This window comes from Sus scrofa, chromosome 1 (genome assembly GCF_000003025.6).
Source record: "Sus scrofa isolate TJ Tabasco breed Duroc chromosome 1, Sscrofa11.1, whole genome shotgun sequence".
Classification (NCBI taxonomy): Eukaryota; Metazoa; Chordata; class Mammalia; order Artiodactyla; family Suidae; genus Sus; species Sus scrofa.
The window spans coordinates 251,196,927-251,223,656 of NC_010443.5; the positions used below are offsets into that span (position 1 = coordinate 251,196,927).

Here is a 26,730-nt window from a genome sequence, read left to right on the forward strand (position 1 = left end):
AAACTTTCCTTCTCATAGACTTGATTCAATAACACATCTCCAGGTTTGGGTCACCTCTACTTTCTCTTAGTAGAGCCTCTCTCCAGCACCAGCCAGTATCAAGGGGGAGATGGTAATATGACAGCTGAAAATTGGGCTTGTCTGTTAAAGCAGTGAAGGTATGGGGATGGGAATGGGGCATAGACAGTCTCTGTTAAAATGTGCAGCCACTGTCACTGAACGCCAACACAGCCTAAATTCTGGCTCTTTCCAAATGCTTCCCTGAGCTCATAGGCAAGTGGTCTGCCCTCTGAGTTATGGAAATCATAGAAATAATCTCCAGCTTTCCAACCTGAAGCATCTGTTTTCCTCAACTTCTCCTCTTCACACTATGGAATCACCCCCCCTCTAGGTGTCTGTTGCTGTATCAGGTAAAGGCAGACTTTCAACAAAGGGACTCAATCATTAATTCAGTGACTGAAAGAAGATAAGAGTTTATTTCTCGCTCACATTAGAGTCCAAGGGGAGAAGGTCTGAGGACAGTTTATTTTTGTCTTTTTAGGGCCATACCTGCAGCATATGGAAGTTCCCGGGCTAGGGGTCAAATCAGAGCTACAGCTGCCGGCCTACACCACAGCCACAGCAACGCAGGATCCGAGCTGCGTCTGCAACCTACACCACAGCTCACAGCAACGCCGGATCCTTAACCCACTAAGCGAGGCCAGGGATTGAACCCACATCCTCACAGAGATTATATCAAATTCTTAACCTGCTGAGCCACAACAAGAACCCCAGTAGTCTGTTTTAAGCAGTCTTTTAGAGTCAAATCTTCTCCATCCTGTTTCTTGTCACCATCAGACCTGTTGTCGTGGGGATGGTCCAGCCTTAGGAAATGGTCAGATGCAGTAAAGACATTTACTGAAAAACCAAGGGTGTCTGTTCCCTGGATCCTCATTATCTGTGGCTTCCCTGCATTAAGACAGAGGACTGGCTTCTAGAGATTAACAATGATTCCAGGACTTCTGCTGCAAACACAGGTGCTGGCAAGGGAACAACTTAGATGAAGTCCAAAGGAATAAGCTATTAAAACTTGATCAAGGGAGTTCCCGTCATGGCTCAGTGGTTAATGAATCTGACTAGGAACCATGAGGTTGCGGGTTCGGTCCCTGGCCTTGCTCAGTGGGTTAGGGATCTGGCATTGCCGTGAGCTGTGGTGTAGGTTGCAGACACGGCTCAGGTCCCGTGTTGCTGTGGCTCTGGAGTAGGCCTGCGGCTACAGCTCCAATTCGACTCCTAGCCTGGGAATCTCCATATGCTGCAGGAGTGGCCCAAGAAATGGCAGAAAGACAAAAACAACCCACCAAAAAAACTTGATCAAGTTTTCACATCCTCCCCCACAAAACCCTCCACATCTAGTTTGTGTAATTGTAAATATGGGAAAACATAAACTGTGGGATGAATAGTTATTGGGACAGATGAACATGAAAGAATCATTCACTCGTCCTGAAAAGTCCTCTGGATGGAGTGAGATACCCTGTATTTTAGCACAAAGGATAACGCATATCTCCTTGTGCCACCCAAATATGTGAATACCCACGTTCCACAAATCCTGCCCATCACAGGAGCAGCGTTGGCATGCTTAATGGGGACTAATGGGCGATTAGCCTGGGCTATGAGGCCACAAGAACGCTCACGCACGGATACAAACAAGGTGACGGTGTTCAGACACCCCTCAGTACGTTACCTGCCTCTCACGCAAGGGCAGCTGAGGAAGGCTTCCTGGAGCTTCTCAGGGTCACAGAGCTGCTTGTCCTTGTGTTGTTTTCTCTGACTCTGGTTGTAAACCATACAGATTAACCTGAAGAAGATTCTGGCGACTGCTATGTTGTTTAGTCTGAGTTAATCTCGTCTGGTCTGGAATGACCTCATGCTTATCTCCAGAGCGTCTGGGGCATGCCAGTGACCCTTGCTGACATGCTAGAATGCATTAATGAGAGATAAATGATCTTCTTTGACCGCAGGTTCACGAGTTGTTTGAGTATATAAACTGAACTCCGAGGCCCTTCAGCAATAAAACACTTAAGGTAATTCATGTGTAATTAACACATCTTCTTGATGCACTTTCATATTCCTAATCTTAATGGCACCCAAAGCACGGTCCTTGGCAGTCAGTCTGGGGACTTGGAAAGGTAAAGGCTCATTATATGGGGAACGAGGAGGGGCTCAAAAGAGTAACTCTCTGGTCTTTGTAAACGTTACCAAAAAGAATTCAGGGGATCCTCTTTACTTGCCAGTGAGTGTAGAAGCACAAAGCTCACTCCAGCCAGACCCTAGAACGTCTCTGTTCAAGCCCCAGGTCCACCTGCATCTATATCCAAAGTGGAGGAAGAGTAAACCTGGGGGGCAAGAGCGCAGAGATGGTTCTAGTCTCAGACTAGAGCATACACTTCCACTCTAATGGATCTAATTCCAGGAGGCTGATCAGTGAGTGAGCAAGGCTGGATATCCCTCAGAGACTCAACCACGTGCAGAGAAGTGACGAGGGTGGGGGATGGACCAGCTATCGGTGGAGGAAGGCAGCTGTGGAAAGGGGTGAGTGCCCAAGACAGAGCCATGGGGATGAGACAGAGGATGTGGTCAGAGAGGTCAAAAGGGAACCAGAGGGGGTAGCTGGGCAAGTATACTTAAGTTTTTTAAAAAGAAGCATTTATTTTTTTTAGTTAATGAATTTTATTACATTTATAGGTGTACAACAATCATCACAACCAAATTTTAGAGCATTTCCAACCCAAACCCACAAAAAGAATCATTCATTGAGGTGAAATTCACATAGCAAGCAATGAACCGTTTTAAAGTGAGTAAGTCAGGACACTTAGTACAGTCGCAAGGCTGCGCAACCCCCAGCTCTGGCTAGTTCCAAAGCATTTCCGTCGTCCCCAGCAGAAACACCGTCCCCATCATCGTTCAACAGTCGCTCCCCACGCCCCCCAGCCCTGGGCAACCTCTGATCTATGGATTTGCCTGTTCCGGACGTTTCATAGAAATGGAACCATACAATATGTGGCGTTTTATGCCCGGCAGCCTTGCTTAGCATCATGTTTCCAAGGTTCATCCACACGGTCGCGTGTATCAGCATCTCTTTCCTGATGAATAGTGAATTGTATGGACGGATCCCCTTTAGTTTCTCCATCCATCCACTGGTAGCCATGTGAACTATTGCCAGCATTGGGCTTTTGTGAACAGGGCTGCTCCGAATGGGCGGGTCCACACACCTGTTTGAGTTTGTTTCCACTTATTTAGGGGCACACACTTTAGGGGTGGAATTGCAGGGTCATATGGTAAATCTGCTTCCCTTCATTCATAACTTTTTTCTTTTTTGATTGAAATATAGTTGATTTACAATGTGTTAGTTTCAGGTGTACAGCACAGTGATTCAGTTATATATATATACACACATATGTATCAGTCATAACATACACACATATATACACCCATATGTATTTAGATTATTTTCCCATCTAGGCTATTACAAAATATTGAGTAGAGTTCCCTGTGCTACACAGTAGGTCCTTGTTCATCTATTTTATATATAATAGTGTGTATATGTTAATCCCCAAATCCTGATCTATCCCTCCCCACCTCAGTTTCCTATGTCTGTGGGTCTATTTCTGTTTTGTAAGTAAGTTCATTTGTAGCCTTTTTTTAGTTGCCTCATACAAGCAGTATCATGTAATTGTTTCTCTTTCTGATTTAACTTCACTTAGCATGATCGTCTCTAGGCCCATCCATGTTGTTGCAAGGGGCATGATTTCATTCTTTTTATGGCTGAGTAGTATTCCGTTGTATTCATACTCACTTCTAACCACACCCACCTTAGAAATTGGGGATTAGTAGAGGGTTGTTGGAGAATTCAGAGGCCCACCCCCTCAAGAGGGATGAGTAGGAGGAGCCTGTTCCCGGGAACCTGGGGAAGAGGGGATTTAAAGGAGCCCTCCAGCGGCAGGTGAAACGTTCTCTGAAGATGGAAACAGGGAACTGGGATGTGGCACACCTGTGAACCCCAGCAGCCTCCGGTTGTGCTGGCCGCTTCCCTAACAGCACAGCCAAGAAAGGGGCTGTGTGAGTTCCGCCCCATCTCCTGGACTGTGGGCACAAAGCCCAGTGCCTGTTTCCCCTGGAGCAGAGATGGGCCCCTCATTCCAGAGGGATGGCTTGTGGTTTTCTTGGATCCCATACCCAAGGGGTGGCCTGGAGAAGGGACGGCAGCAGAAAGAAGCTGGAGGTTGAGCTGTGCCTGCGCGGGAGCTGCAGGTGGCTGCAGCCTCCAGGGCAAAAGAAGAGGCTGGGCTGAGAGGGTGAGTCTCCCAAACCAGGAAAGGCAAAGTGTTTAATTCCTACTCTGCCCATCTCACAACCCTATTAGTCAAGGTTAAGGAACTCCCTCACCTTCCTCCATCCCAGCCCCTACTCACTTCCAACCCTAGAGAGGAGGGACACTCTCTAAGGAATTTGGGGACAGGAGCTTAGAGCCCCAGGTGAGCAAAGAGCTCACCGAGCTTCCCACCCCTCTCCCACCGTGGACATCCAGCGGCAGGGACTTGGGAGGAAGAAGCGTTACTACCTTTGAAGGAAGTGAGAAGTTTTTGTTTTCTTTTGTAAATTACGCCAGACAGGATGTCTTCAGTTCTGCAATGAAATTTTGTTTTGTGACTCAGAGGGGTCGGGAATGCGTTCCAATTCTGTGAGAGACCAGAAAAGTCACAGGCTAGCTGTGTGTTTCATCCGCGGCTGCGGAAGGCAAAAGCAAAGTCGTGTGTGACCATCTCCCAAGAGTCGAGCCTGTTCAGTGCATTTCAGGCATGTTACTTTTGTACCTTAAGAACGAAGCACGTGACTTTCCTCTATACCTGTCTCTTTTGTCCCAGCACAGAGTCTGGCTTGTGGGAGACGTTCAGAGTCTGGAGGTGTGCTCTGTTAGCAGACTGCTTGCTTGCTTATCACTGCACAGCAGCCCCGACTCATCAAGGGAACACAGGGCAGGGTCTGCAGCCATCAGCTGGGGCCTCCTGTACCTCGGGGGTGGGGCCTCTGTGCCCTTCCTATGGGGCACATGGCGTGGGGGGGGATCACCCCTTCCCGCTTCAGCAGAGGCTAACAGGACTGCCTTTCTTTAGGTCAGAATAGGAAAATGGGGCCAGAAGTTGCCAAGTGAAACTTGTTAAAATGCCATAGTGTCTCCAAAACAAGTGAACCATTCTCCACCTCTCTGTGCGCGTGCTTGGGACACAATGGAATATTTTTTCACTTAAAACAAACTTGCAAGAGGAAATGTACCCAATGTGCCCCATGCTTCCTGATCAGGCATGAAGGCAGGGGGCAACCTGTGTCCTGACCACTGGGTCTCAGGCTTGAGCCTGCGTCAGATTCACCTGGAGGACTCGCACAACCAGACCGCTGGCCCCACCCCCAGCCTTCCTGCGTCAGAGGGTGTGGGCGGGGCCAGAGGATTTTCTTTTCTGACCCGTTTCCAGGTGATGCTGATGCTGGGGGCCGACAGAACAGACTTTGAGAGCTGCTGAGCTAGCCTAGAGGAGACGGGCTGGGCGGCCCCTGGCGACCTCAGACCACTCTGAAATTGTTTAAGTGTCTTAAAAACACTCTTTGCCCACCCTCTTCACTTCTGGCTAAATACCATAGAGAGGGTTTTCAGGAACTTCTTTTTGTTATGCTTTTAAAAAATTTGTTTTTAATTGAAGTATAATTGATTTACAATATTGTGTTAGGTTCTAGTGTACACCAAAATGACCCATTATACATATTTTTTCAGGTTCTTTTCCATTATAGGTTATCACAAGATACTGAATATAGTTCCCTGTGCTATACAGCAGGACTTGTTGTGTATCCGTCCTACACATAAGAGTTTGTATCTGTTACTCCCAAACGTCCTTCTCCCACCCCCTCCCCCATGCTATACAGAAAATCCTTGTCATTTATCTGTTTTACATATAGCAGTGTTTATCTGTTAATCTCATACTCCTAATTTATCCCTCCCCTCCTTTCCCCTTTGGCAAATGTAAGATGTTTTTGTTTTTTGTTTTTTTTTCCCTAAGTCTTTGAGCCTGTTTCTGTTTTGTGAATAAGTTCTTTTGTTTTGTTTTTTAGATTCCAGATATAAGTGGTACCATATAATATTTGTCTTTCTCTGTATAGTTTATTTCACTTACTATGATAATCTCTAGGTTCATCCATGTCACTGCAAATGGCATGATTTCCTTCTTTTTTATGGCTGAGTAGTATTCCACTGTATACATGTACCATATCTTCTTCATCCATTCATCTGCTGATGGACATTTAGGTTGCTTCCATGTCTTGGCTGTTGTGAATATTGCTGCTGTGAACATATGGGTGCATGCGTCTTTCTCTGTCTGACTTTCTCTGGCAGCAGAGAGGAGCCTGTGATTTGGGGGGGCGGCAATTAGCCTCAGGCTTCAGGTTGCCAGTGTAACTACATGTGTTGTGGGCAATACTTTAAGAGGAGAGAAAGGCTCTGGATAATCTGGCAGGTGGCGTCTGAGTCTGGCAGGTGCAGGAATCCATGGCTGGGGCAGGAGCTGGGTAGGGATCTCTTGTGGGAAAGGAACATCAAAATGGGGTCAGTATTGCCAAGAGAGCTTGTTAAAGTGGAGCTTGGAGGCCCTTAAGGGAGTGCAACTTGGGCTTGTTTCAGCCTGGATGGACTCTTACCTTTTGACCTGATGAAGTTATGCAGAACACCTGCCAGAAACGTACCCTACCCTAACTCCTGACAGTCCATCCACTTATAGAACCCCCTACCCTAAAACAACTTGTGATTTCCTTAAGGACAAATATCTTCTGGTTCATGTCAGAATCAAATCACAGTTCTCACCAGGCAACTTATAACAACCCTGTGGCTTTTTGTCTTTGTCAGCCCTGACTCTTTCTTATATCTGTCTCCCCAATAGCAATTCTTAAGAATCCAAGTAAACTCATTTCAGGCACCTGCATTTTTATTATTATTATTTTGGTTGACACTCAGGACCCTCCCACACAAGAGCACCTGCATTTCTTGGGAAGGAGTGCAGGGCCAGCTCTCAGAGACTTGCTAACCTGGATTTGGACCTGATATTGATATTGAGGGCCCCTCAGGCCTCCCTTAAAACCAGTTGGAGGCAGGTTGGTAGGAGATGCAGTTTTGCCACCACAAGATTTTTCCTGCATCTATTTCTCCTATAGAGAGTTGACATGTTGCTGAGTCTTTTTTTAATTAATTTTTTTCTTTTCCGTTATGGTTTACTACAGGATATCAAATATAGTTCCCTGTGCTATTCAGTAGGATCCTATTCTCTATTCATCTTATACATAATAGTTTGCATCTGCTAATCCCAAATGTCACTCTCCTGCCCCCACCCCGGCAACCACAAGTCTATTTTCCATGTGAGTCCATTTCTGTTTTGTAGATAAGTTCATTTGTGTCATATTTTAGATTCCATGTATAAGGGATATCATCTGATATTTATTTTTCTCTTTCTGGCTTAACTTAGCATGATAATCTCTAAGTCTATCCATGTTGCTACAAATGGCATGATTTCATTCTTTTTTCTGGCTGAATAATATTCCATTGTGTACGTATACCACATTTTCTTTATCCTTTCATCTGTCCATGGACATTTAGGTTGTTTCCATGTCTTGGCTATTATAAATAGTGCTGCTATGAACATAAAGGGGCATATATCTTTGGAATTCTAGTTTTATCCTGATTTATGCCCAGGAGTGGGATTGCTAGATCACATAGCTGCCAAGTCTTGGTTATTATCCTGGACTTGGGAATTCAGGGGGTGGATTCATCAATGAATAGATAAAGGAGAGAGAAAAAAATTCCTAATACATAGAGGGTATATCAGCTTTCTGGATGGAAGTTGAGGGGAAAACTTAATGTAATTGGCACAAGTCATAAGGCCAAGAAATTCAACTCAAATGAAAAGTTCAGTCCCTTGAACACGGATTCTAGGAAACCTGTTGTTCATTAGCTGGAGGAGAAGCACAATTGCAGCCAGTAAAACATCTTCAGGAATGTATGTCAGATGGAAAATGTTGGGAATAGATGAGTTGGTTCTTGACAATAAGGAAGTGACCTAGAAGGATGTTTGTGCAGAGTAGGGATAACCAATGCCACAGGGCTGGGGAAAGTTTAATTTCAGGAAGCAGTATTTAGAAAAAAGAAATCAAATGGTTCTCTGGCATCCAGATGAAAGTACCAGTTTCACCATCAGCACTTGAGGAGGACTATGCTGCTATAGAAATAAGTGAGGGGACGGAGTCAGAAGCAGGTGGTTTAACTTACTGGTGGTAAAAGATAAACAAAGGCACATTAAACATTTTAAGAGTTTGAGAAGTTCCTGTCATGGCTCAGTGGTTAACAAATCCGACTAGGAACCATGAGGTTGTGGGTTTGATCCCTGGCCTTATTCAGTGGGTTAAGGATCCGGTGTTGCCGTGAGCTGTGGTGTAGGTCACAGACATGGCTCAGATCCCAGGTTGCTGTGGCTCTGGTGTAGGCCGGTGACTACTGCTCCGATTAGACCCCTAGCCTGGGAACCTCCATATGCCACAGGAGTGGCCCAAGAAATGGCAAAAAGATTTAAAAAAAAAAAAAAAAGAGTTTATTTGAGCAAAACATGGTTCCAGTTGAGCTGCACCAAACCAGAAATGGTTAGGAACACGCCATCAACAGGAGCTGGGGAGAGACTTTTATATAGAAAGGACTCAGAAGCACAGTAAGGAAATTGACTGTAGCTTAAAGCCCAGTTGGCTGCTTGTGATTGGTTGTCCTTAGGTTTTGATTTCATAACCTCGAGGCATTTATGAAAGTAGGTTTTGGTTTGCTACCAAAGGCCACCCAGGGCAGGAGAGCCACCTCAGTCAAATGGGCCTCCTTGTTTAATGAACTTAACAGATGTTAAGTGTTTAGAGCACGGTTCTGAAGTGTGGCTGCCTGAGTTTGGGTCTCCTTTTGCGATTTGCTGTGTCACCTTGAACAAGGTATATAACCGTGTCGGGATTATGGGCCTTAAATTTGGGGTACCACACTCACAAGTTGGGCTGCAGAGATCTTAAATGAATAGGACAGTCACCCCAAAGGAGAAGGATCCCTGTAGGAAGGACCTGAGCCTGGAGGTACCACCACAGAATAGTCCTAATTTTTCCAGAAGCTGAAAAAACTTTCAAATGCCTCTCTCAAAATGCAAGAAAACCAAGTAAAAAAAAATTGTTTTTCCGTATAATATATAAGATCAAAAAAGAGACTGGACGTAAAGTATTAGGTAGTGGTCATGGCAATGCTTCTGGGAGGCAGGTGGTGGGTAGGTGTGACATTCAGAGGGAGAACTTGACTTTAGCTCTCTAAGGAGGGTAGGAATTGGCCTCTTAGGGCCCTTCCCCCTACCATATCCACCAACTTCCTCCATCAACCACTGTGGGGGAGACGCCTTCCTGTATACACAGGTGCTAACAGAGCCGTAGTTGATGGGAGAGCAGGGGACCATGGCAGAAGCCCTTTCCCAGCCAGTGGCTTAGTTGGTGTCTGTTGTTGCAGCAGGAGGGCTGGAGGTGGCTATGAAGGAGCCTGAAGGCTTAATAAGAGAGCCAGGATGGAGCCACAGGCAGGATGCAGTATTCCCCAGGAGTAGACCTGAAATCCAGATGCCTGGGAAGTTCTGGACTTGGAAAATGGCTGGGGATTTTGATATTTCCCTCCCTTCTGCCTGGGGAGTTCTACTGCAGGATTAATTTCCTACCCAAAAGCAGCAACAGAGTCCTCTTACCCAGCTGAGACACAGGGAGGATGGGGACAGAAGCTTCTCTCTCGGTCCACAGCCCCCTCAGTCTAGTCCTGCCGGGGGTGGAGAAAGTGGGGGTGATACCATCAAATAGTGATTATCATAGGAGAGTTGTGATGCCCATGGAATCTTCCTTCTTTTCCCCCAAATGATGTATATAATCCACAATTGAAAAGGAAAAGCACAAAGGACTCCCCACATTTTAAGAAAGGATAGGTCTGTAGGCCAGCCGTAGTCCTGAGAGCTGTGGTTCCCAAAGTGTGTTCCCCACGCCAGCAGCATCAGCATCAGCATCAGAATCAGCATCAGCATCAGCATCAGCATCAGCATCCCCTAGGATCCTGTTAGAAATGCGCATTCTTGCCCCGCCCCTTCACAAGTGCTGAATGGGACACTGTGGGGGCAGGACCAGCCATCAGTGGTTTTAACAAGCCCTCTGGGTGACTCTGATGCCCATCAACATTTGAGAAGCACACCCTGGAGCTGGCTGAGAGACAGATGCCGTTTTGTCAGAATGGGCACAACCCTTTGTCTTCAGTGACTTAAGGCTGGCAGGACACTGCCCTTGGGCACTAACAAAGGCAACATTCCCAGGGTGAACCCATCCCCCCTTAAAGTGCCTGCCTGAGAAATTGCACCCATGCCAAAACAATTTACTTTTTCATTCTAGCCAACACCTGCAGGAAGATAGGTAGGGTCCTTGTCTCCTAGTCTCTGTGGGAGGGTAGGAACTGAACTCTGCTAAGACAGGTTCATATGGACCAACCCTACCCTTTCTTTCTGTAATTTTTCATTTCCCTGACTTCTGAGCTCCTGCTTGCCCTCCTCCCTACTCCCCCTTTCTCCCTTGAGATCACCCACTCACCTCTGGACACACAAGTGTCCACTTCCCTATTGCAGTGGCATACTAGTGATGCAAATCTGTGCTTTCCACTTTAACCAGTATTCTGCTTTGTTGGTCTTTGATGGGACCGTCAATATTTGTGTAGCGGCCATTCCCTCTTCCCCTGTTCACAGAAAGGTGAGAGGCAGAGAGGCCATGGAATGTGTTTTGTTTTGTTTAAGTTGCTAACATCTGCAAGAAAAGGGCCAGGCCACATATTATTCCCCAACTGGATGGCTGCTGGGCATGCAGTCTTGCCTGGTGAGATGGAGAGACTTCAGTGGGAAAGTGACCATATAGGACAGCCCGGAAGGTGGGGTGTAAGGGTGATCACAACACATAAGGGCAGAAAATACCCTACACTCCTACTCTTGTCCACAGGCTCAAGTTGGGCCAGCAGAAGTAGATGAGGCTGGAACAGAGGGGAAGGAGAGGTGGACTTCCAATGCAATTGTGGGGGGCTGGTGGGGGTGGGGAGCGGCTAGCATAACCATTCTCACAAGGGACCCCCAGGTTAAGGGAGCTGTTGCCGTGGTTTTCATCAGCAGAAGCCGCTAGGGGCCACCGCCTTTTCACCCCAAACCCGCAGACCCTAATCTGCAGGTCAGTGAAAACGATGTCAAGGGAAAAGAGACCAAAACTACACCACAGCCATTCACACAAAGGGTCTTCGGTGCCCGTGTCCCTTTACTCTAAAGCCAAGAGGCTGTGTGCATAGAAAGGGGAGGGGCGGGTGAGCAAGAAGGCCATGCCCCCCACCCCCCCCAATCTTACAGGTGAAAATCAAGGCTTTGCTTGGGGGTGGGGAGGTTGGTGGGATCTGACTTGACTATGAAATAGACATTTGAATTGTTTCAAGTCTTTACAACTGGAGTGAAAGCTTTAATGATGGAAGGCACCTGGAACGTTCAGGAATCAGGCTGGGCTTCCACGGGGGAGCCTGCCCCCTAGCCGGCAGGGTGGATTAGAATTGACAGCTACTCAGAAGGATTTCCCCCCACCCCCCCCGGGGCTCTTATGGCCTCATTTTACAACTGGGGAATCTGTGGCTCTGAGGGTTAAGTAACTCAGATCAGGTCACAACTACCAGTGGCAGTGCTGAGACTGGAGCCCAGATACACCAGCCGCCAAGCCCTGGAAGATGGAAGCCTGTCTCGCAGCAGCCCCTGGTGAGGGGAGTGGGGGTGGGGGGAGGTGGAGTTGCGGGGAGCCCTCCCTGTGGGCTGAAGGCTGGGTGACCCTAAGGTAATCTGCCCAAGACAGGATTTACAAGGTAAGCTGGCTCTTCTCAAGTTTAGGAAAACCTTATCTGCTAACACTGGGGAGAAGGTGGGAAAGGATATTTAGCTCTGGTCCTGACCAGCAGAGGAGGCGCAATCAGAGCAGAGAGTGTGACAGCCCAGACATAATCAGAGCCCTTTGCCCCAGCACGTTTAAGCATCTCTGGGTTGGGAGCAGTGTGCGGGTGTTTGGCAGAAGCAGCCTTGAGAGAAAGGAGAGGAAGGGTTCAAATCCATCCTTCCCCTTGCTCCTCTCCCTTCAAGCTCTATCACAGGGAACTCTTAATCCTCAGCTCCACCCCAGGCAGGAGGATGGCCCCATCCTGGGAGAAAGCCATGCCTCTGGGGCAAAGACCCTCTCAGACCAGCCTGGGGGGCCCTCAGTTGACTCTGACTTGAACTTGCTAACACTGACCTGGTCTGCCCTTGGCTGAAAAGTTTTCCCATATTAGGCATTGCCTCTTGGACTTTGGCCTCTTAAACCGGAGCCCAAGGAAAAGCGACTCTGAATGGAAGACTGTGGACTCTAGAAAAATGGGGGGCTGGGGAAGGTTTGCAGTTAGGGGAGGGACCTGTGTGAAGTCTTGCACTGTCTCTTGTCTCTGAGGTCTGAGACGTCTCACTCTAGGCTGTCCTCTTCTCCAGGTCACACCTCTTCAGGTGTCTCCTCCTCCCTCTACTCTCCTCTTCTGAGTAAGGATTGGAAAAGTCCTTAGTGATTTTCCAACTAAGTAAACTAGGAGTTTTCAAGAGTCCTTCTGGACTCTCTCCTGGCTACACTCTGCATAGATAAGCCCATGCTTTCTCTATATACTCTGTATACATATACAGATACATATACATATATTTCTCTGTATATACCTCTGTATACTCCAATTTGGCTCCTAGCCTGGGAACCTCCACTTCCATATGCCATGAGTGCAGCCGTAAAAAGAAAAGAAAAAAAAGGAAGTTCCCGTGGGACAGTGGAAACGAATCCAACTAGGAACCACGAGGTTGTGGGTTTGATCCCTGGCCTCGCTCAGTGGGTTAAGGATCTGGCATTGCCGTGAGCTGTGGTATAGGTCGCAGATGTGGCTCAGATCTGGTGTTGCTGTGGCTCTGGCGTAGGTCATTGGCAACAGCTCCGATTCGACTCCTAGCCTGGGAACCTCCATATGCCATGGGTGCGGCCCTAAAAAGAAAAAAAAAAAAAAAGAAAAAAAAAAGTACCTCTATATACTCATGACAGTTCAATTCTTACATCTTTCCCATAATTCTAGACTCATGTATCCAGTTGCCTATTTGATACCTTCATTTGTGTGTCTCTGAGCATCTCAAACTCAGTACCCTTCAAATAGAACTTGTAATTTTTCATTGGTAAATCCCGTTGACTCCATCTCCAAAATACACGTATATATCAAATGTATCTATTTTTTTCCCCGTCTGCTCCCACTTTTGCTTGAGCTAACAGCATCTTCCTCACTGAACTTGCCCTAGCCATTTTTTTTCCCCTGACATTACATTCTAACATGACCAATCTCCATAGAACAACCAGAGTCGTCTGGTCAAACTTTAGTCTCAGTGTAAATCTCTCAATGGCTACTTACTGTATTCAGAATAAAATCTAATATTGTAGGATGACCTGGCTCCTGTCTATTCATGTTAGTCATTAGTTCTGCTCAACAATATTTCCCTTTCTTCTTTCTGGGCACATGAAAGGAATGCACTTCCTCATACCCTTGAAGCGGAGATATACCCATGTTATGTACTTTGGCCAGTGCAACATAAGCAAAGTGATTTGAGAGTCAGTATGTGACAATCAATGCACTTTCTTTTCCAGTTCCAGTGATTAGAGAAACCAGTATTGAAGCAGCCTGAATTGTTGGTAGGAGAGCTGCCCTGGACATCTGCCCAAACCCACAGCAGAATTTTCATGAGTGGAAAAAAAAGTTTCTGTTGTGAGATTTGGGGATTGTTTGTTACTCGGCAAAACATAGCCTGTCCTGAATAATACACTGTAGAAAGAGGAGTTACTTGTGGGAATTCTCTTTAAAACAAAAGCAAAGGACAAAGTTTTTTCAGAGAATTTTCTTGTTTTTCATTAGACTATAAAAAATTAACAACAGACTCTTATTAATTATTCATAAAAGGAATCACCATGAATCCCCAAATTCAGGGTGGCCCAAGGAGAAGGCACATACATATTTCTGATAGGTAATGACACTCCTAGTTAATACCTCCAGATATGGGTGGGTGAGACTGGATCACCATGGGCAAAAAGGGAAGATGTGGGTAAAACTTTACCAAGAAAGAATCTGGCAGGTGATAAAGGCACCTTAGAAGTGTTTAAGTATCATTATTCAAGTTAAACATTAGCCACATTACGATACTTTCTTCCCCGTCACCCAAGTAACACCTGCTTCACTTTGTCTTTGGTTTAAAATATACCAGGAGGAATCTGAGTGATTCAAACCCTGCTGAAAAGGGAGCAATTTTTGAGGAATACATACTTTCCAAGCAGGAACATCTCTTTGCTGTCTTCTCTTAGGGTGCTATTACCATATACCTTCAATGATGGACAGTGTTTAATTTGGAGAGAGAGGGAGGGAGGGATTGAAGAAAGGAGGGAGAGAGAAGATAAACATGAAAGAAGGAAGGATAGAAGTAAAGAAGGAATTTCCGTCAGCTCAGCAGAAACGAATCTATCATCCATGAGGACGCAGGTTTGATCCCTGGCCTTGCTCAGTGGGTTAAGGATCCTGTGTTGCCTTGGCTATGGTGTATACCAGCAGGTGTAGCTCCAATTCGACCCCTAGCCAGGGAATCGCCATATGCCTTGGGTGCAGCCCTTAAAAAAAAAAAAAAAAAGAGAGCGAGAGAGAGAGAGAGAGAGAGAAGGAAAGAAGGGAGGAAAGGATGGGGTGGAGGGAAATAAATTTGTAATCAGACGAGAATGTGCAATCTCAATGAGACTAACCCTTAAACACACAAAGCAGTAGGTAGCATTGTTCTGACCCAGGGTGACCATACCTGGGGAGGCTCAAGCTGAAACGAGGTGGTCACTACCAATGCACATAGTGACTTCTCAGTCAGCTGGCCTCCAGACGTGGCAACGAGAAAAAGACAATTCTCAGAACAACTCTTCTCCAGAACATGTGAGAAACCTTCAGAAGATGCTGAAAACAAGATTGCCCGGGCCTGTTGACTCTAGAGCACTGCTAAGGTATCCATTGGCTAGTGTCTCTGTTTCATGTTTCAAAATTCTCTAGTTCTAAGGATGGAGCCGACGTCCATAGCAGCGTCTTCTTAATAGAAGCAGAATGAGGCTGCTATGATCAGACAGTGCTTTTTTCATCCTAAACTATGAGCGACTCTGGTCTGGGCCCACTCTCTTTATTTTTAATGACAGGACCATGTGTGCACTGTTAAGTTCATTTCCCACTCAATTGATTTAATCTAGTTCTGCAGTCAGCTAGAGGCTCTGGTGTCTCTGACCCCGGGATGCTTCGAAGAGGGTGTAGACAGCCTCAAGGTTGAGATTTTTGAGGAGAAAGCTTCAGGCTGGGCCATATAAGCCCAGATTCCGGGCTGCTTGGGAGATCCTGGGAGTTTTCTTCCGGGGAAATGGATAGTGAGCTGGTTTTCCAGACCTATGTGGGTTCTTTATGGAAAGGGGGCGCTGAGTGCCAATGTTTAAGCTGGATCCCCTTGCCTCTGTTTGGGTATCACCCACCTGACCTTCAGGCTGGGCTGCCTCTGGCATCCTGATCCCTTGCTGAGTCATCTGACTGTCTTCAGACAAGCCCGTGTCTCCTTCCTGAGGGAGCCTTTGCTCAGGCCCCACAAACTTATCCTTGTGCTTTACTTGATGACTGGTTTCCTGGCGGAAGGTTTGGACCAGGCGGTACATCTCTAGGTGTGTGTGCCATGGAGATTCAGAGGTCCAGAGACTGCCTCTGTCGGCCTCCTCTAGCATCCCCTCTGGCTCCGAGTCTGCCTCTTCCAGGGATAGTGAGTGCCTCCTCTCCTTGTTAATCCACACGGCACTGACCACGGACTCAGCAGGAGCAGGGATGTTCCCTCCTGAGAAAACAAAGCACCAGCAGGGTCACCCCTGGAAGGTACAGGGGCAGCTCTCTTTGTTGTGGGGGGGTGGTTGTTTCAGAGCTTTCAATCTGGAGGAAGGTCATGCCCAAAACATCAGAGGCCGGATACCTAGTACATTACATGTGTATATCCGTATATAGAGGGATAGTCCCAACTGAATATGAACTCACACACCCCCACACACTCACACCCCCATGAGCTTTTTCTTTCTAGCACACACACACACACACACACACTCATGCACAATTATTCATTCATTCAACAAATATTTATTAAGTACTTCTAATGTGACAGGCATTATTTCTTCCAGGTCCTGGGAATACTATAGTGAAAAAATCCACTACTGTATAGAGACAAAATCCAGCCCTTCATGATGTGTTCCAGGAATAAGCAAATGCATTTATAGTAAAGTTTCTGGTGGTAATCAATGCTATGGAAAAATTCAGCAGATAGAATTTACTAATAGACTTCAGGGTTTTTTTGTTTGTTTGTTTTTTGTCTTTTTAGGGCCATACCCGAGGCATATGGAAGTTCCCAGGCTAGGGGTTGAATTGGAGTTGCTGCTGTTGGCCTATGCCACAGCCACAGAAATGCCAGATCCAAGCCACCTCTGCGACCTAAGCCACAGCGCCCAACAACGCTAGATCCTCAACCCAATGAGAAGGGCCAGGGATTAAACCCACATCCTTATGGATACTAGTTGGGTTTGTTACCGCCAAGCCACGACTCCTAGACTTCAGTTTTTGACTGCAGTGAGGGAGTGGACCCTAGGAAGAGCGAGGGAACTTGCATTTCAGGCTGAAAGAATAACAGGGGGCAAAGCGCCCGTGTGCTCACCCCCAGGTATGGATTCACATATATTGGCCAGTGGAAGAGGTTATTCCTCACTTACTGGGTCTTGTGCCGTGGGATTCTAGTAATGGGATTCCCACCCAAGGCAGAGGAGGGGGCAGCTGTGTTCTGAAGCAGCCCTTCTTGGAGGCCTGGTCTTTATCCTTTTGTCCCATGGACACTGTTCTGGGAACATGTTTGCAACATCTATTGCTTCCCTGAACTGGCTTCAGGGGTAAGGAGGCAGGCAGGTGTCTCCCATTTCTGTTTTTCTTCTTCTTTTTAGAGCTGCACCTGCGGCATATGCAAGTTCCCAGGCTAGGTCTTGAATTGGAGCTCCAGCTACTGGCCTACATCACAGCCACAGCAGTGTCAGATCTGAGCCTCATCTGTGACCTACACCACAGCTTGTGGCAATGCCAGATCCTTAACCCACTGAGCGAGGCCAGGGATAGAACCTGAATCCTTGAAGAGACTATATTGGGTCCTTAATGTGCTGAGAGCCACAGCAGGAACTCCTCCTTTCTTTCTCAGGGACATGTTTTTACCACTTTGTGGAATGTGATCATTTCTCATCAACTCTTGATAGCAACGAGGGTTGGCAGAATGACTGAAAGGCACTTTCCTATAGAATCCTCTGAAATATCCGTGAAGCTCCCTTGAGCATTCTGACCTTTGTCACTGCAGGAGGCCCTGTAAGTGACAGAGTATACGGTGAGAGTGGAGAGATGGTGTTGAAGGAATAAAGCCAGAAGGAAGCCCTTGAACTCTAGTACTGGGAATCCAAAACACCTGCCACTCCATTTCTAGAACCTAGATCCGTCCCATAATGCTAAGACAAGATGAAGAAAGCTAGTTCCAGAGCTCTTCCTTCCATTAAGCAGCTTCCAGGATACCTGCCCTTCCAGATACAACTCAATGTCCTGAGACACAGAAATCTAGTTTTAGTGGGAGCCACTCTGTCTTCCTGGGTTTCTCTGCCATACTAGACACAGAGGATCTCTGTCTTCTAAATTCTATCTACTTGCTTGGCTTCATGGTATTAATACCTCCTGGTTTTCTCCCACCACTTAAGAAAACGGAACTGGGAGTTCCCGTCGTGGCGCAGTGGTTAACGAATCCGACTAGGAACCATGAGGTTGCGGGTTCAGTCCCTGCCCTTGCTCAGTGGGTTAACGATCCGGCGTTGCCGTGAGCTGTGGTGTAGGTTGCAGACGCAGCTTGGATCCTGCGTTGCTGTGGCTCTGGCGTAGGCCAGTGGCTACAGCTCCGATTCGACCCCTAGCCTGGGAACCTCCATATGCCGCGGGAGCGGCCCAAAGAAATGGCAAAAAGACCAAAAAAAAAAAAAAGAAAAGAAAACTGAACTGTTTTGTAAGACACACAGCATAAAACTTACCAATACATCATTTGGCGTCCAGTTCAATAGCGTTACGACAGTCACGTTGTTGGGCAACTAATTTCCAGAACTTTTTCATCTTCCCAGACTGACACTATACTCGTTAAACCATAAACTTTCCACCTCCCCGACCCCTGTCCCTAATAACTACCATTTCTTCTTTTTTTTCTTTCATTTTTTAAAAAGTTGTATTGAAGTAGAGTTGATTTACAATGTTGTGGTAATTTCTGCTGTACAACAAAGTGATTCAGTTATACTTACACACACATCCTTTTTTTTTTTTTTTTCTTCAGATTCTTTTCCCATATAGGTTATCACTGACTATTGGGTAGAGTTCCCTGTGCTGTGCAGCAGGTCCCCATTGGCCAGTCATTCCATATACCACGGTGTGCATATGCCAATTCCAAACCCCCAGTCTACTGTGTATCTCTACGAATTTGACTACGCGAGGTCCCTCCTAAAAGTAGATTACGGCATTTGTCTTTTTGTGAATGGCTTGTTTCACTTAGTATAGTGTCCTCAAGATTGATTCACCTATGTTCAAGATTCAACATGTGTGAATTCCCTTCCTTTTTTAGGCTAATATTCATCTGTTACCATTTTGACGTCCATCTTCCCTGACTTCTCTTTCTCTTCTTGTGCCTCAGTATTTGAGTATTCGAGGACTCCAACTGGCATCCCAGCCTCTTATCAATTACACAATTGACCCTCCACAACTTTGCCCATGCTGGTGGCTTCAGCTACCACCTATATGTCAGTGACCCCAGATCTATGTCTCCAGCCCAAATCTCTCCCCTGAGATCCAGCCTGGTTTGAAGTTTTACAGCCAACTATCTCAGGTGCAGCATATTCACAAACAAATTCATCTCTCCCTATAAGAAATCTCTTTCTCCTATATCCCCTAGCTCAATGAATGGTGCCACCATCTACTCTGTTGCTAAAGTATAGGCAGAATTGCTTTTTTGCCCCCCACCCCCAACGTTTTTGTAATCTTACTCTGAATTCTCCCTGGAGAACCACCTTATTCCTCACGCCCAGTCCAAGTGCTTAGATGTCCCTCCACCTCCGTGACATAGTGACCTAGTCCTCAGCCAGTCAGCACAGAAAGCCCTGAGGAGCTTGACACATATTAATTTATTTAATTCCTATACAATCCTATACTTTGGGTATTACGGTTATTTCTACTTGACAGATGAGGAAACTGAGTCACGGGGTAATTTACATGACTTGTTCAAAGCTGCACAGAGCAAGTCAATGACTGAGCTGGCACTCAGGCTCACCTTCTCTCCAGAGACCAAGGACAGGTACACGCCATCAGACAGCGCACTGCTTCTCACAGTAAGAGCAAGAAGGTGGACTTGCAAACTGCTAGAAATGCCCTAAAAGATCTCGACTGAGCCTTGGGGGTCAGAAGTCTCCCCTGGGGAAGCAGAGCCTGAGCATCCCTCCATGCATTAACCTGCTGGAACTCATCACATGGTGATGGAGGTGCCAGTTCTGAGTTACAGGATGCAGAAGAATGAACCAGGAGGAAGGCTGGGGCAGGGGTGGTGAATTCTATGGGGCGTGCTGAGTTTAAGATGTCTTGGGGATATGCCCATCACATGGGTTTGTGAGTCTGAATCTAAGTGTGTTAAATCTGCTTTCATTTGATAGGGGTTTAATTTAACAAATGCTTGCTGAGTGACAGAATGAATAAACACCCTTGAGGATGGGGTAGGGCTTTAGGAATCTTGCAGCTTATGCCCTGTAGAGATGGGGGACTACTTGACTGTGTCTGTTCAATTCAAACAGACCCCAATGGCTGGCAAACAGCCCAAGGCATGAGAGATGAGTGTCTTTGGCCCAAGGCAGCACACTCCCTGTCCTAGTCATTGTGGTCCTCTGGCCCCTGATTCCCTCCCAGCCTGGCCAAGAGCAGGGTGGGCTTTTCAATGAGTCCTGAACTGTATAAACAAGCACAGAAATTCCCAGGGTAGAGCCTTGACCTTCAGGGGGGAGTTCTTTCTATCTCTCTTGTCTCTCTGGGTTAGAGGAGGATGAAGGGCTGAGATGCGACAATTGCTTGCTGAGCCCTGGGCTCCAACCTTCTTCCTGGAATAAATCTGAATTGCCAAGTGGAAGAGGCTTCTTCCCTGGTGGAAGGGAAGGGCTTCTGGGTGTCATCGAACCTCCCTGGCTGTTCTTTGAGGTGTGAGGGCATCCTGGGTGCCTCTGGGGTCCCTGAGCCTGTGTTTCCTCTGGCTGGTGCCTGTGCTGGGGCTGTTGTCTTCACTCTCCAGGGATAGTTTCTCTGCTTTCCTGACAGTTCCTTGGTGAGACCCAGCCAGGAAGCACAGCTCCCACCCCCCCACCTGGCCTTGCAGAGTGGCCAAGCCCAGCTCACCAGGCAGACCAGTTCAGCAAGATTAGAGTCTAAGAGCAGAGGCCAGGAAGAGCGTGCTGCCTGCCAGCTGTCTGCCTGGGGGCCCCTGGCACAGTTGGCAGGGGGCCTGAGCCCAGCAGGGCTGCCCTGAACCAGCCTCCCTGCTCTGGCTCTGCCTCTGGAGGGCCTGCCTCCCAGCTCTTCCCCACCAGGAGGGTCAGCAGAGCCTTGGCACTGCCCACAGCTCAGCCATCCATTCCACCCACAGCCAGGCCCTCCTCCCCTTCTTTCCCTCCCCAGCACCCACCCAGCCCTACCTTTCTGGAGCACCACCACGTGGGCCTGAGCCTTCTGCTGCCGTCTCAGGCCTTCATACTGGGCTCGCAGGAGCTGGACACTGAGCAGGGGCCCTTTGCCGGGGGCCTGGGTCCCGGAGCCCTCGGCCATGAAGTGAGACCCCAGCTGCCAGAAGTGGGGCAGGGCTGGGCACGGGCAGGGCAACCCCTTCATCCGGATCCGGGAGAAAAGCAAACACTGATGGGCGGGGCTGGGGGAGGAGGGGGAAGGGGAAGTGAGGAAGGAGGGGAGGAGGACGAGGTAGGGAGGGGGAGAGGGACGGTAAAGAGAAGGAAAAATCAAAACTCGGAGGGGAAGGGTGGCTAGGAGGGAAACTGGAGCGGAGAGAAGGAAGGGGATGCGAAGAGGGAATGAAGAATGGGGGGAGAAGGTAAGAGTGGTGGCCGATGAAGTGGGTGGGAGAAAAGGGAGGGCAGGAGGAGGGAGGGGCAGGGAGTGAATAAAAGTGAGAACTTTTGACGGGCCGGGCTGAGGGGAGGAGCTGGGGATAGAAAGACAAAAAGCTCGAAGTCCTTTTGGAATCCAAGGAGTGTCCTATTCTGAGTCCTTCACTGCTTGATCCCAAGTGTAGAATCCGACCCTGTAGAATCCAACCCGAGAGCTACGGTGAAGCCTCCTGTTTCCCTGCAAAGCTGGAGCCAGTGCGGGGAGATGCCAAGGGCCCGCTTGGCTCATGCCTTTTGGACTGGACCCTGGATGCCTGTCAGTAAACCTGTCTGTCTGGTTGGCAGTTGGAAAAGGAGCTGGTGTCTTGGGGATGTGTGCCAACATCTACCAGGGCAGAGGGAGTCCCAGTGGCAAAGGTGCCCCCTGAGACCTCTACTCACCCCCTAAGGGGCAATCCAAGAGAAAGCCCAGCCCTAAAGTCACCGGGTGGGGGCGGGGTGGGCAGACCCAGGGAAGCCGTGGCCTCTAGCCAGCCCCACCTCTTTGACATTTGATGTAGCCTCTGCAGTCTCGACATTTCCAAATTGGTGTTTATCTTACCCACAGCTAGGTGCACCCTCCTGTTCCGCTTGGTTTGCCAGCCCCACCGTCTCTACATCCTCTTAGATTTGAATCCTAAACCCTTTCTCCCTTACACCAGCTTCAACCTATCCTGGCTCCATCTGGCCAAGTAAATTCCTTTCTGTCTCCTGTTAACATAATTACTCAGTTACCCAATATACCTACAAAGGCAGTGGAAACAGTAGCAGCTGAATTTAAGAGACATTTTGAAGAGTAACTGGATGGGATTGAGCTGTTAGAGGTGGTTTGAGAGATGGAGGGTGAATCTTTGTTGGCTGGTATATGCCGTACACATGTATGCTGTATGCTTCGTCCGGTGGTATGTGCTGCTGTAACAAAGTACCACAGATTGCTTGGCTTAAACAATAGAAGTTCATTGTCTTATAATTCTGGAGGCCACAAGTCCAAGATCAAGATGTCAGCAAGGTTAAGTTCCTTCTGGGGATTTGAAAAGGTATCTGTTCTATGCCTCTCATTTTGCTTCTGGTGGCTCGCTGGCAACCTTTGGCATTCCCTGACTTGTAGAAGCATCACCTGACCTCTACCTTTATTGTCACATGGTGGTCTCCCCATGTGTGTGTCTCTGTGCCCAAACTTCCCCTTTTGATCGAGACACTAGTCATGTTGGATGACGACTTACTCTAGTGACCTCATCTTAAGTCAACTATTTATATCTGCAAATGATCCTTTTTCCAAATAAGGTTACATTCTGAGGTACTGTGGTTAGGACTTCAAAATACAGATTTGCATGGTGGGGACATAATTTAACCCACACTGGGTAGGGAAATGGTAATTCTAGTCACAGAGGTGGCATAAGAGTGGAGCAGATTGGGGTGAGGGAGAGGAGGATGGATTTGTTTTAGATGTTATATTTGAGGTGAGCATGGTTGATGGGTCACCAGAAGGGAGTCAGAAACTTGGTAGAGAGATGCAAATGTTATCATCTATGAAAATGATACAATTCATTATTGGAAATGGTTTATCAATAGATGGTCACGCATATAAAGAATTGAGAGATGGTCCAAAGTTACTCTTTTTCCTTTTCAGTTTCCATTAGCTTGTTCAAGTTCATCTTTGATGAGCAGAAGAGAGGTCTCCTCTGTGCACTTCTACTTTCTTCTTTCTCTGCCCTTGACCCAGGGTCTAACTTCTTTCTCTTGGCATCTGGTCTGTCATCATATTCTAGCCATAAAAAGAGGGGTGAATGGTCTAGGCTGATGGTGCTTCTACAAACTACTTCTGTAGCACAAGTTCTGTGCAATTATATTTTTGTTTTTGTTTTTAAGGTCTTTCTCTCTTTTCCCCAACTCCTCAAGACCTCCTCAAACATCCAGGCTTGGGCTGGATAGGGCTCCATCAGGGGAGAGGGTATGCCCTCCTGGAAGATGGTTATGGAAGTGGAAATATTCACCCCAACCTCATAAGAATGAAAGTCTTCAGCCCATGTGTGGGAGCTGAATGATATTTGGAGTTGAATGTCTTGGAGTTGAATGAAATTTCCAACTTAGGAAGATATTTCAATATACCAAGCTCTAGCAAGACCAGTATTTAAAGGGCAGGCAGAAATTAGAAGGTAATATTGAAAATGGAAAAAGGGAAATCAAAATCATAGGGGGAACCAGTGAAGAAGGGCATCCCAGACTGTAAAGAAGGAAAGAAATGTTGCAAAAGAGCCAGGTGGCCCAAATGGGGGAGACAGAATAGCCCAATCACCCCTCCTGCCCTGGTGAATGGCATCTGAGAAATACATGCAGGAGACTGGTTCTCAGTCTGGCTACACACTAAAACTACTTTGGGAGTTTTTAAAGAAACATCAGTGCTTGGGTCCCTCCTCTAAATATTCCAATTCCCATAGTCTGGGGTGGTTTCCAAAGACTGGTCTAGGTCTAAAGTCTCCCCCACTGCTCTAGAGAGTCACCTGCCCACGTTTCTGAGTCCCTGGCTGTCTGGTTGAGAGACACATGGCAGGAAATAGCCCAAGCTTCTTCATCCCTTTTTATTATGAAGTCTCTCCAGCATAAGCTGAAGGCAAGAGGGGCCCCTCCATTCTAGGCCAGCAGCACCTGCCATATAATTAGACTCAATTTCGATTATATATTGGCATCTGTCAGTCTTCATCTTTTAATATGAATAGTTACCTTTTTCTATGGTTGCATCTTTGTAGGTGTTCTAATGAGAATTAGGAGGGTTTACCAACTGTTGGTTGCCTGCCTTTCAGAAGCTTAAACTCCTTTTAGTTCATATGGTTCCTCTCTCTTAACAAACACACCTTTAATCTATTTGGAATTGATTTTAGTGTTAGAATTTCAGATAAAGCATGAATCGAGCTATTTTTTTTTCCTCCAGGTAACTGCCCAGTTGCACAATACAACTTATTGGATCAACTTCCTTTCCCCGTGATTTGCAATAACAGTAATAAAAGTGTAAGAAAAAATTGGCAGGAGTATCTCATCCTGGAGAGTCTTCAGAAACAAATGAAAAATAAGATTGAGCTGGAACCCTTCCTGGAAAATCATGACAGTTACCACTAAAAGGGCATGCTATATTATTTAGGTGGATGCCCCAGGGGGGAGTGAGAAATACACTTCAAGGTTGCTCTGGGTTCAAGATAACCAGAGTAGGGATGTTATTTGAAGAAATATTTTCTTTTTTTTTTCCATGTGGTTTACATTCTACTGAACCTGAAAATGAAAGTCTGTGTTGAGAGGTAAGCATGTGTTTAATTTAAAAGGGCCACAATGATAGGGACAGCTGTCCTTGTAGCTATTATGGGAACTTACAGTAAAGGAAATTAGACCTAGAGGATTCAAGTCCACCCATGTTCAATGGACTCAGCTCTTCAGTAAGGCTGGGGTGACAGGGGTGTCATCATCACTAGGATACCATTCCGGAGAGGATCACTCAGACTAGAGGCACTACAAAGGCCAGTTATTTGTAGATAGACATTCAGAGACATGAACAAGGAGCCGGTAGGGAGGTGGTTTGAGAGCCAAAGGCCCAGAGAGCCAGGTATATGTGGGGGTGGGTGGTAGACAGGAGTGGATCCTGGAGAAGGACTTAAATTTTGAGTCCTTTTCACTAGAGACTCCAAGGAAAGCTTAAGATACTCTGATTTTGCTTTAAATTTTTTTCATTTATTTTTTTAAATTATAGTCGATTTACAGTGTTGTACCAATTTCTGCTGTATACCATTGTGACCCCATCATGCATAGATACACACACACACACACACACACACACACACACACATATACACATTCTTTTTCTCATACTATCTTCCATCATATTCTATCCCAAGAGATTGGATATAGTTCCCTGTGCTGTACAGTAGGATCTCATTGCTTATCCATTCTAATGTAATACCCAAATTCTGTGTCCATCCCACTCCCTCCTCCTTCCCCCCGGCAACCACAAATCTGTTCTCAGTGTCTGAGTTTGTTTCTGTTTTGTAGATAGATTCATTTGTGCCGTATTTTAGATTTCACATATCGGTGATATCATATGGTATTTGTCTTTCTCTTTCTGACTTCACTTAGTATAAAAATCTCTAGTTGCAGACATGTTGCTGCAAATGCCATTATTTCATTCTTTTTATGGCTGGGTAGTATTCCGTTATATATATGTACCAGTTTTCTTAATTCATTCATCTGTTGATGGACATTTAGATTGTTACCATGTCTTGGCTATTGTGAACAGTGCTGCAATGAACATAGGAATGCATGTGTCTTTTTGAATTACAGTTTGTCTGGATATATGCCAGATTGCTAGATTATGGGGTTGCTGGATCATATGGAACAATTGATTGCTGGATCATATGGTAGTTCTATGTTTAGTTTTATGAGGAACTTCCATACCGTTTCCCATAGAGGTTGTACCAATTTACATTCCTACCAACAGTGAAGGGGGTTTCCCTCTTCTCCACACCCTCTCTAGCATTTATTATTTGTATACTTGTTAATGATGGCCATTCTGACTGATGTGAGGTGATACCTCATTGCATTTTTGTTTATTTATTTTGCTTTTTAGAACAGTACCCATGGCATATGGAGGTTCCCAGGTTAGGGGTCAAATTGGAGCTATAGCCACCAGCCTACACCACAGCTGCAGCAACGTAAGATCTGAGCTGCATCTGCAAACTACACCACAGCTTACAGCACCACCAGATTCTTACCCCAGTGACTTAGACCAGGGATTGAACCTGTGTCCTCATGGGTACTAGTCAGATTCATTTCTGCTGAGCCACGATGGGAACTCCTGATGTTGAGCATCTTTTCATGTGCCTATTGCTTATCTGTATGTCTTCTTTGGAGAAATGTGTATTTAGGTCTTCTGCCCATTTTTATTTTTTCTTTTTTTTTTCTCTTTTCCTGTTGTTCAGTTGTTTGAGTTGTTTGTATCTTTTGGAGATTATGTCCTGGTCAGCTGCATCATTTGCAAAGATTTTCTCCCATTCTGTGGAAGCTACCTTGATGTTTAGCTTTTCCTCTTCTCTGTAGTAATTCACTCTGAAATTATCCACCCTTACAGCTTAGTGGTGTAGCCTTAGAAAGACCAAAAGGGCAAGATAGCCAAGGATAGGAAGCCTTCCTGGCAGGTCTTCTCCCTGGTTCCAGTGAAGGGGGGGCCTCATCTTATGGAGTGGACTGTAACTTGGGGTTCCACATAGACAGACAGTGTTTGTA

At 46.6% G+C, this 26,730-nt stretch overlaps 1 protein-coding gene and 1 long non-coding RNA gene across 23 annotated transcripts in view; one reads left to right on the plus strand and one right to left on the minus strand.

The window, feature by feature from the left end:
* LOC110256047 overlaps positions 1,307-26,730 on the plus strand; it is a 74,664-nt gene continuing 49,240 nt past the window's right edge. For 3 of the 22 annotated variants that reach the window (XR_002337241.1, XR_002337239.1, XR_002337236.1), the window contains exons 1-2: positions 21,321-21,410; positions 24,743-24,755. This is a non-coding gene — a long non-coding RNA (uncharacterized LOC110256047). Of the gene's footprint in view, positions 4,335-6,313; positions 11,889-11,935; positions 11,993-21,298; positions 21,411-24,742; positions 24,756-26,730 lie in introns of those variants that run through there. The other 19 variants (XR_002337226.1, XR_002337228.1, XR_002337247.1 and 16 more) reach the window with 17 other exon arrangements.
* Positions 14,055-21,209, minus strand: C1H9orf152 (chromosome 1 C9orf152 homolog). Its single transcript, XM_003122069.4, has 2 exons — positions 21,001-21,209; positions 14,055-16,064 (listed from the first exon to the last, which is right to left on the minus strand). The coding sequence occupies exons 1-2, from the start codon at positions 21,191-21,193 to the stop codon at positions 15,538-15,540; spliced, it is 720 nt and encodes a 239-aa protein (XP_003122117.1). The 5' UTR covers positions 21,194-21,209; the 3' UTR covers positions 14,055-15,537.

What these genes read in the sequence shown, in the direction of transcription:
- C1H9orf152 (XM_003122069.4), bottom strand. Translation starts at nt 21,193, where the DNA reads ATGAAGGGGTTGCCCTGCCCGTGCCCAGCCCTGCCCCACTTCTGGCAG. An exon ending in CGTGGTGGTGCTCCAGAAAG is followed by an intron (nt 16,065 to 21,000) that starts GTAGGGCTGGGT and finishes TTGTTTTCTCAG; the next exon opens with GAGGGAACATCCCTGCTCCT.